Raw genomic sequence first — 9,982 nt, 5'->3', positions numbered from 1 at the left:
GTCCCTGGTGGTGGCCTCCCTCTCGTCGTCGCCTCCCGTGGCGGTGGCCCTCGCGCGTACCCTCGCCGTCTTCCTGCCGGAGAAGAGCCCCTCCCCGGGGTCGCGCTCGAGGCCCTCTTCTCCTCCCTCGTCGCGTCAGACTCCGATGTCAGCACGCGTGCATCTATGGCTCGATCCATGGGCCGATCTCCTGCTGAGCCTGGGCACATATGGCGGCCGGGTGTGGCAGGGACCAGCCGTGTGGCCACCACTAGCCGCCGCTCTAATTGATGCAGTGTGGCAGTGCTTGATTTGCCCGTCAAGCTTGAGCGGGAGAGCGGCAGTGCTCGATTTGCTCGTCGGGCGAGCAGCAGCATCTGGCCACCAACGCAGCGAGCAGCAGCAGCTGAATCGAGCGCCGGCTATTATAGTACAACATCGCTCGTTTTGCTCTGGTTAGTAACAGCATCGCCATAGTTCCGATAATGTTCAGTTCCTAGTGTCCCTGCTATGCTAGTTTCTGTATGTTCAGAGAGGTACGGTTGTTCGGCCCAGTTCAAGTTCAGTTTAGCTCACATTGTATGTTTGTTTAGGATTAATTTGAGATGATTCTGATATTATTTGGTTCAAATATATATGAAATTGTGGAGCGGCTATCCTATTTTACATCATCTATTGGGATGCTATAATGTCCTATTTTACATCATCCTTTGGAGTTGGAGGTTTTTTGTGATGTAAAGCCCACTTTTTGATGATGTAAATTTTACTACAAACACTTTTGTATTTTACATCATTTATTAAAGATGCTCTTAGAGCTGACGATCAGGACGATGGAGCAGCTGCCACCCGGCCTGCCTGAGAGATTATCCTGTCGCGTACGTATAGCCGCTAGATGGTGTTTAGATCTGCAAGGTACGTATGTATAGAGTCGTCTGTTAGATCAATGCACATCAAGTTTTATTTTGTCTCCTTTTTCTTGTGGGAATACATACTAACCTAGGGCAGTAGGAGTGTAGGACTGCTTAAGTCAAGCAAATGAACTGATCAATGTATTGCAGCGTGCATGGAAGGAGCTGCCCTTGCCATTAAGTGGAGACGTGCACCATTCATTCTAGAAACTGACAGTGCAGTTGCCATCTGCCACAGTGCCTACAGCCACGCCTTCGACGACGCTGCGAGGCCCAACTGATACGTTAAATCACATTCCGCCCACCACAACCTAAATGATGCATCACCCACAAAACAATGAACCTAAATGATGCATCAAGTGATATATTGTGTGTATGTTTCTGAATTCAAAGCCTGAATGAGCCGTCTAGCTACATAGAGTATATGTTTTACTGCCTGGTCGACCTGGAACATGCATGCCTGGTAAAACCAACCAGCAAGATATTTGAAGTCCTAAACTAAACGGATGAAGCCCTCACAAAATGGTATGGAAAACAAATAGTTCAATTCATAGATAATGGTAGGCTGGGCGCCTAACAAATCCTTAGACCAGAGGAGGTTATAGTTCGGTTCTCCTCTACAGAAAAAATTTAGTTCACCTAATGGGGAAAACGAAAGCAACTGAGTTCACCTTAATTCAATTTCTGCCGATCACTAATGCTCCAGGAAGAACAAGAGAGACATAGAAAGCAAACCATTGTAAAAGAAATTAAAAACACACTAGAGGAACTGGGACGACGACGATGTTTGCCCAAATGAGTCAGGGGACGGTGCCATGCCATTGAGGAGTCGCTTGACCTGCGCGATGACCTGCCTCCCATGGGTGTACATGACCAAAGTGTCCCTGTTGCGCCTCAGCACATCCACGATCACGTTGAACTGCCAATCGTTCACCACGTCAATCATCTGCCGCACCACGCAGTTTGCATACTGGTGGATTATCATGCCCTGCATGACCAGGCAACCACACAAGATTAGTCATGTGTACTATATCTCTCTAGGGATGTCGAGTAACAGCGGTAAGACCTCAAGAGCCACATACCACGAGATGATCTGCAGTTTGACCACCGCCTGCAGAAAGGATCTCATCTATGAGAAGCTTGCAATCGTGGTAGCTGCCATAGATTAGGCACTTCTCAATGACTTTGGAAGAGTGCTTCTGGTGGCTCATCTGTACTATACTTCCAGCAAATTTCAACATAATAATTTGTCGATGACGAGGTCCTCCATGCTCCACAATGTACTGCAACATGTCGATAGAACACATATGTGAATTGTTTGTTTAGTTGCGACATTATTTCATCAATTACAAACCACTACACACTTTACCTGCACAACGTAGTTTCCATATGGGTCTATAGAAAGCTCCCTTACACAATCGAGAATCTCCGTGATAAACCTGTCCATAATTTGAGGATCCTTGCAGAACTCCAGCATTTTCTAAGAAGATCACAAGGACCGGAGGAATAATTAGTGAACAAGGTACAAACAAATGTTGAAAGATAGGAAGCGGTAAAAAGTGTAATGCCCAAACTAACAACCTGAACCACATGGCATCCATAAGGATTGGTGGATAACATCTTGGCCTTGCCACATAACCGTCTGTAGATGAATTGGATATATTGTGGCTGCACACACTCCATGCATTTCTGAACGGCATGGTTTGCATGTTGATCGTAGATACATTTGAATAGGTTGCTATCAAGCTCCATGGCCATCTCTATTTGTTGATCAATGTCGCTTATTTCAAAAGCCTGAACAAAGAGACGCTATCAGTGACCAAGCTCGCAACGAAACAATATGGGATACCAGGGTAAAAACTTTAAACATAATGAAACATAATCAGTTTAAACTATTTATGCATTTGATATTATATTATATTTATAGAAGAAGTAATCTAAGATAATGAACATATTAACAAGAGAATAAATGAGAATGAATGGTTTGACTAAATTACATATTCTATCTTACATGACACTACAAAGTAGAGGCCTTCCAAATATAAAAGTGCAGTTTTGCAATCTACAAGCACACCTTAATTCCTTCCATCATGAGATGCTAGAGAAGTGATAGTGTTCAGCTTACCTTCTGGATCACCCGACAACCATAGAGATGAAGGCTTAGGTCTAACACATGCCCCATCAGATTAGCAATTAGTATCCTGAAGTAGATTGCTGGTCCATGCTCAAGAAGCTACAAAAAAATTAGAAGGTAAGTACATACGTTTATGTCCGGTTAATCTCAACGTCCTTAATTAGAGACTCAAGGTACAAAATTCTACAGGAATTGGAGGAACAAAACCTTTTGGATAACATAAGTGGGAAAGGCATTAGTGGCCAGTGTAAGGATGTGAGGCGTGATTTCTTTATATAGCATAACTATCTCTCCGGTAGTTGCTTCGTCAAGTTTCTGCCGTATAAAGCAGCTCCCAATTGGGTCAGCACTGCATGTCAAATACAACAAAGGGTAATGGATGGTTTACCATATAAATGTTGCAATTTCTTCAATGGACGTATAGCACAGTAGGAGGCGTAACCTTAAGAATAAACTGACTGAAACTGATGTTTAGTATGTATTTGTGATATCTTAACAAGGTAAGTATGAAGATAAGGTTGCATGAGTTATGTGCACCTGAGAGCAGGCACGTGACCCTTGACATTGATTAGCCGCATAGACTGGTTTACTGGATTCTTGATCAGCTGAAGAAGTGAATTTAACTGGGAATTCCTAGGAGCATTTATATTTGGCACATGCCCCCCAGAACATGCCATCTCAACGTCGAGAGTGTAGTGATTCTTCAAAGCTTCAGGGGACTGCCGCCATAGTCTGCACGATAATTCCTGATCTGGGTCAATCAACGCACGAAGGCATGCCTCCTGAATCGCCATCATATTAGCAAAATTACTAGGCACAATCCTTGAAGAAGATGATGATGATTGTGCACGTAAATCTTCAATGACATCCATATTCTGTAGTGGATTTTGGGAGTGTAGCCTGGTATAATCCTTGACCACACTCTTTGTAGAGGCAGAAGAGTTCACATGCTGAAATGGATCTATGTATGTTTCGCCAATTTGGGGCAACTTCTGATTGTGTAGAGTCGACTCTTCTTCGCTCTTTGGATCATCCTGAAAAGGAAACAACAATTTATTATTTCCATTATGGGGAGCACTCATGGTGCAAATATTTCTAATAGGTAAAACAACAATGACAACGAGAAGTTACTAACTCATGATCATGTGGTAGTTTCAAGGGTAAATTCCATCCATATGTTAGATATATGATATTGGTCAATTATCACTGCTCAGTGGATCACACTGAGTGTAGAGTCGACGATAGTAAACTTTTCTCAATGCAAATTTTATCTACAGTAATCAGTATTTCAACTTTCAAGACAATGACAAAAACTGAAAAATATTTGGGTTTTTTGGGCAAAGAATTATCATGTCGTGTAATATATCACAAATGTAGCACTGCCAAATTAAAATCAAGAAAAAATGTAGGTAACTTGAGCAATACAATCAACCAATCGCACAACATTAGTTTTAATCATGCTAAACCAATTTGTCCTGCAATCTTAAAAACATAAGAAAAAAGTTGATCGGAAGTAGTGGAGAGCACTAGTGCAGTGTAACTTCCACCTCAATCGACCGATTAATCTAGTAACCGAGCAAATTGCAATGAAAAACTTTCAAGAATAATATAGGGAATGCATGGTGCCCGTCACTATGTTCATCTCATAGCACCAAGACACAATTGAGATGAAAATTTCTCAAAAATATAAACGAAGGGAGGTGATTCACCACTGTTTGACAAGAAAAGCATCATCCATCTTGCGATGATGCAAGCAACGTCCCTCCCGTATGGTACCACTGGCTCCCCCCTTATCTTGGCATGTGCATGGTGGAGATGCCGTAATGCAAGACAAGCAGACAACACGTTGTCACAATGTACCAGGAACAATGCGGAATGTATCTCAATCTTTGCCCCATCAAAATTCATGGGGAAGGAGGCTCTCATCATGGATTATGGTGAGATAAAGAAATAGGGAGCAAGGCAGTGAAATAATGGGGAGAGATCTCGGCGAAAGATAAAAATGATAAGAGATGATAACGATCCAGCAACAAAAGACAGTTAATGAAATGCAAGGCCTCATCATGGGTCAATTTGATTGTTTATGGACCATCCACCTAAGTGAAAAATCATTACTTATCCTTCAAAAAGTATTTCATAATTTGATTGTTTATGGTTGCTCGTGTTATTTTGAGAAAATGAAAATCTGCTACCTCGAGGACTACAAGCACAACATAGATAGCGAGGGTCATGTCTGTAGAGACCTAAGCGTTCCTTCGACAAGCAGAATTTATATTGATTTTAACGTCACGTTCCTTCTTCATAATTTATAATGCCTTTTTAGATTGACAAGGAACAAGAATAAAAAGAACAAGAGATTGAGGTCTATTTTTAGAAATTCATATGGTTGAGTTAGCAAATTTATGATCAACCTTATTTATGGTGACTCTGGTGTAACCTTAGTTGTAGGAATATTACATGGGACGTAGGAATATTTTTTGGCCTACCAATTCACACGTCTCTATAGTCATACCGAGGCACTAAGCCCACTAACCCAACTCGTGAACAATTTCAGAGATTACTCACAACATTGATTTAGTTTATGATTCCTACAACATATCAGGGTGTGGTCTGGACACTAAATATAAGTGAGCATGGCTGCAATTTGCAAGTAGTGACCTTCAACAGGGAATGGCCATGAAGAGGCTTGTGATGCTAAAATGAATACAAATTCTCTATGGGTGGGTGTTGTAAATTCTATAGTGGCATCATGTTAGTTGAGAAATTTTTAGCATGTCACATTAGGCCTTTGTTCATTTGGAACTACAAATGTGGATAGTTAGTATCTCAAGTTTTATACCAAATAATTGATGTGATGATGGTGTATTAAGTCACATAAAAGGTATGTTCCATACATGCCATTGGTCTTAAAATGTCGCCTTGTTATAAGATGTTTTGTAGAAACAAACCCCGATATTGCCATGAAAATCATAACTTCTACGATGAAAATTTAAATATGGAACAAAATGTATACTTGTCCTTTTCTAAAAATAAAACTATTAACACTAAGTCAAACCATCAACTATACTTCATTCTTTGCCATGAATTATTTTATTCCAATTGAAGCTATTTCCTGTAGTGCTTTTGTACCATCACATTTTTAACGAGAGAATTTTTGAAATCAGTTTTCATAAAGAATTTCTACGAAGGGACTTTCTAGAGAGATAAATGCACCATTGGTCACTCAACTCTCGCGAGATGAGCACATTGGTCACACTTCTTTCAAAATGTGATGAACTGATCACATTGGTTTATTTCCTCAGGGAACTGGTTACTCCGCCATTTCCAACCATAACAGGGTTGATGTGGCATGCTGACTTAGCGTGGGGCCCAAGGTGCAGTCGCTCGGGAGGCTTTTAATTTGTAGAAAATATCCTGGAAAGAAGTTGAGCTCCCTTTCCCCTTGATTTCCAAATCGTGCACAAAAATCCTAATCCTATGCAGGCAACGATGGGGGCAGCAGTACAAGGTACCTTGCACGGCTGTGTGAACCATGTCGGTTAGGCGTCATTGGCTAGACTAGGACAAGGAGGCGTGACCACCGGTGGCATCTCCCCCCCCCCCCGTCCCTCTGTTGTTTGGTGAGATGGGTGGTGTCACCAGGTAGAAGCGCGTGAGGGAAGAATGGAATCCGATGGCTTTGTGCTACTAGTGATCGAAGACAATCTCTCAGGTAAGTAATTCAAACCCTCTCTCTAGCATCTATGCATGACTACTCAGGTTTTTCTCAGAAAGATTTCATTTTCAGGAGGAGTTTGTCAAAATTCGACTTTCGGCTACCACAATACCATTTCGATACCGAGTTTAATGGTGTGGAGCGCAAGGCAGACAAATGCATCCACTTACTTCTCCCTGCTCGTCGTGTTGCAAAATAAGGCAGTGACATCATTCGAAGGCTTTTGGGGTGCCAATTTGAGGTAAATTGTTTGATCTCATCGCAAAATGTTTTTAACATAATCAAATCCAACAGTGAAAAAGAACAAATAAACATGATTTAATTTGATATCATGTTCTGTCTAGCAGTGAACCAAGTCCATCTGCGAGTGTTCAGTACAATGAGTAGGCTAATGCATGTTTTCCTATTTGAAATTGAGCACAGATAGTTTGTTACTGAACTAACTCGATGGTGTCGGCCTCTTCATCTCTGTCGTTGAGGGCGGCAAAGGCAGCCTCGCTGCAACTCGGCGGCAATGCTTCGGCAGCCTGGTGCCAGATCGCCTCGGCCTGTGCAGTGGAAAGAGATGTCGTGAGCACCGCCTGGTCGAGCTATTGTTGTGCACCACGTGGGCCTCCTATTCATGCACGGTGAGCACAGACGCTTAATACGCAGGTGTTGGCAACCCCAAAACCACCTTCTTGGTAGGAAAGAACTTGTCCTGCTCACTGTCACCAACATTGTTGTGTGGTTGTGCCTACACCACCTCGAGCGCCTCCTCTTCCTCAGCATCTTCCTACTAAATCTCAGGGCGTTTAGGAGAGAGCTATGATGCCGCCAGCTCGATGTCGGAGGAGTTGTAGTATCAGACCGTGCTAGAGGAGGATTTGGATGTGCCAGACTTGGAGCGGCCCATGCCAGATGAGAAGTCACCCATCCTGGGCGTTGGGCAGTGGTGCCGTTGTGGAGCCGCCCACTAATGGAGACCCTTGAGGTGAAAAGCTCCCTTGGCAGTGTGCCAAGCGAGAGAAGAAGTGAGTAATGGTGTTGCTTGGCTATGGCAAAATCATGCAGACTAACCTCATTATAAAGTGAGATGGCCATGGCGGGAGCGGGAGAGGGTGATGGCGGGAAAAGAGCATTAGCAGGAATGGGTGATGGTAGGAAGATGGAAATTGCAGGTGTGGGCGATGGTGGGAAGGCACAGTGGGCATGGGGGCGCTGCCGGGTGTATCCTCTGCCAACATGCGTAGAGCGGCAGAGTAGAGCAGAGATGAAAGAGATTATAGTGGAGGCTTTGCAAAATACCCCCTCCCCTCCATGATAAAAATGAAGGGGTGCATTGCAAAAAAATAAAAGTGAAGTAAATTCCCCTGAGCTCGGCTTGTTTCCAGGGTGTTTTCTGCAAACTAAACACCTCTTGAGCGACTGCACTATGAGCCCCACACTGAGTTAGCACGCCTCGTCCGCACGGATAGTGGTTGGGAACGACCGACCAGTTCGCTCATAGAACATCCCAAAGTGACTGGTTCGTCACATTTTGAGAGAAGAATGACAAATGTGCTCTTCTTGCGAGAGTTCAATGACCAATGGTCTATTTATCTCTTTTGTAGATATTAATTCATATGAAGCTTCAAAACATATCACAAGGAATGACTTAGGTATTAGACAAATAGTTTGTTTCCCATTGATTCATACTAGGCTTTGCGTCTGACGGTATGCTTCAAATGAATGAAATCTAGTTCCTTTCTGGGAACAATTCTCATCTTGACAACACCATTAGCTCTTCAAATCTCTTATCATTTGAATCTCACAACTAAACATAGTTACTTAACTCGATACATTATTCAACATTACAACACAATGTCTATTAATGTTACGTAGGTTCCCGACTGATTGGGAATGTTCTACAAATACACATCAATTTGGATGTTCTAAAGGGAGCTCGCATAAGCTTGTAGTTAATGATCCTCGATGTCTCTCACATCATAGAACAAGGCTTGCATCCTTGGTAGCTGACAATGGCATAACTGTGACTCGCAGTGGTGCTTCCATGTACTACCCATATTTATACATCTGAAGCAAGCATTATTAGAGGCTTGTTGATACACAACAAGGAAGTAGAATGTTGTCCCAAAACTCATAATCCAAATGTAGCCATCCCATCTGGAATAACCACACAAGATATTCAACTACACTTGAGTATAATTGATACCATTCAAAGCATCTTGATACATGTTTTACTTATTAATATAGTAACAATATGGATACAGGGTGTATGCCCCTGGTCTCTAATCACAGAGTTGCAATCACTACAACTAGATACCACTTTTGACCACACAAGGTGATCACTTGGTGCTTCCTTCGTAGAGCACAATATTTTAGTTAATCACTACAGACCAACTAAAATACTAAACATTGACGGTTGAACCACCACTCGCTCTAACAAGTAGTCATTTGGAACCGAAGCATGACTTTGAGGTTTCTTTCATCCTTTGGGCATGCTGAGAAATAAGGCTTCAAGGACCAAGCCATGCCTTATATTAGAAATACCGCCGAAAGTAGGTTGTAGGCATTTAAGCATGCCTTTAAGGCATTGCTCGTGTTCCTATTGAGGATTTTGACTATTGATGCCTTTGTGAACTTTAACTTTACATACTTGGGTTAAAGGTATGAATCCAAGTAGTTTTTTTTACCCCTTTTGATCAACTTGGGGTGCCTTTAGAGGTTGTGCTTTGTTAACCATGAATGGGCTAACCTTTATTGTCTCACTTAAAGTGCTTCATGTTTCTATAAAGAATGGTGTCAAGGACAGTGGAAGCACATCCTAAGAGACAAGCACAAGGCATGTGACTCAATGTCTGCCATGATGATATGGGTCCCTGTGGCATGAGCGAAAATCTAGGGTCTCCATGAATGTGTTGATTGATAACAAGCCCCTATCAAAATTCACACACGAAATGAAGAGGAGAAGAACCAGACACAACTATTTTTTTAAATGTTAAGAGAAAAATCTAAGATGATTGCACTAACTGAGCACTTTGCAGGAATGGGTACTTGGTTGCAACTTGCCACCACCAATTATAAGGGGAAATTGATATCCTCTAAGGCTACTTCTGACCCATTAAGGAAGAAAACGAGCGATCCAACAACCATTCTCTAAGACAAATGGCCCAACACCAGGATATTTTCTTTCTTCTTGTTTTGGCGGGAACACGATTCTCTTTTCCCTTAGGAGAGAGTACGATATGTATTAGTGTCGAAAAC

The 9,982-nt window shown here is 42.3% G+C and overlaps 1 protein-coding gene across 1 annotated transcript; it reads right to left on the bottom strand.

Moving 5' to 3' along the window:
- Window positions 1–1,647: 1,647 nt before the first annotated feature.
- On the bottom strand, window positions 1,648–7,819 carry LOC123191851 (pumilio homolog 1-like). Its single transcript, XM_044604427.1, has 8 exons — window positions 7,796–7,819; window positions 3,559–4,055; window positions 3,229–3,370; window positions 3,013–3,120; window positions 2,469–2,681; window positions 2,257–2,367; window positions 1,970–2,170; window positions 1,648–1,875 (listed from the first exon to the last, which is right to left on the bottom strand). The coding sequence occupies exons 1-8, from the start codon at window positions 7,817–7,819 to the stop codon at window positions 1,648–1,650; spliced, it is 1,524 nt and encodes a 507-aa protein (XP_044460362.1).
- Between the last annotated feature and the right edge of the window lie 2,163 nt (window positions 7,820–9,982).

The sequence above is a fragment of the Triticum aestivum genome, chromosome 2A (genome assembly GCF_018294505.1).
Source record: "Triticum aestivum cultivar Chinese Spring chromosome 2A, IWGSC CS RefSeq v2.1, whole genome shotgun sequence".
NCBI lineage: Eukaryota > Viridiplantae > Streptophyta > Magnoliopsida > Poales > Poaceae > Triticum > Triticum aestivum.
The sequence above is the reverse complement of the archived record's forward strand: the minus strand, read 5'-3'. Positions and strand labels throughout refer to the sequence as shown.

What these genes read in the sequence shown, in the direction of transcription:
- LOC123191851 (XM_044604427.1), bottom strand. Translation starts at nt 7,819, where the DNA reads ATGGCCATCTCACTTTATAATGAG. An exon ending in GGTCACGTGCCTGCTCTCAG is followed by an intron (nt 3,371 to 3,558) that starts GTGCACATAACT and finishes TTTGACATGCAG; the next exon opens with TGCTGACCCAATTGGGAGCT. An exon ending in AAACTGCAGATCATCTCGTG is followed by an intron (nt 1,876 to 1,969) that starts GTATGTGGCTCT and finishes CTGGTCATGCAG; the next exon opens with GGCATGATAATCCACCAGTA.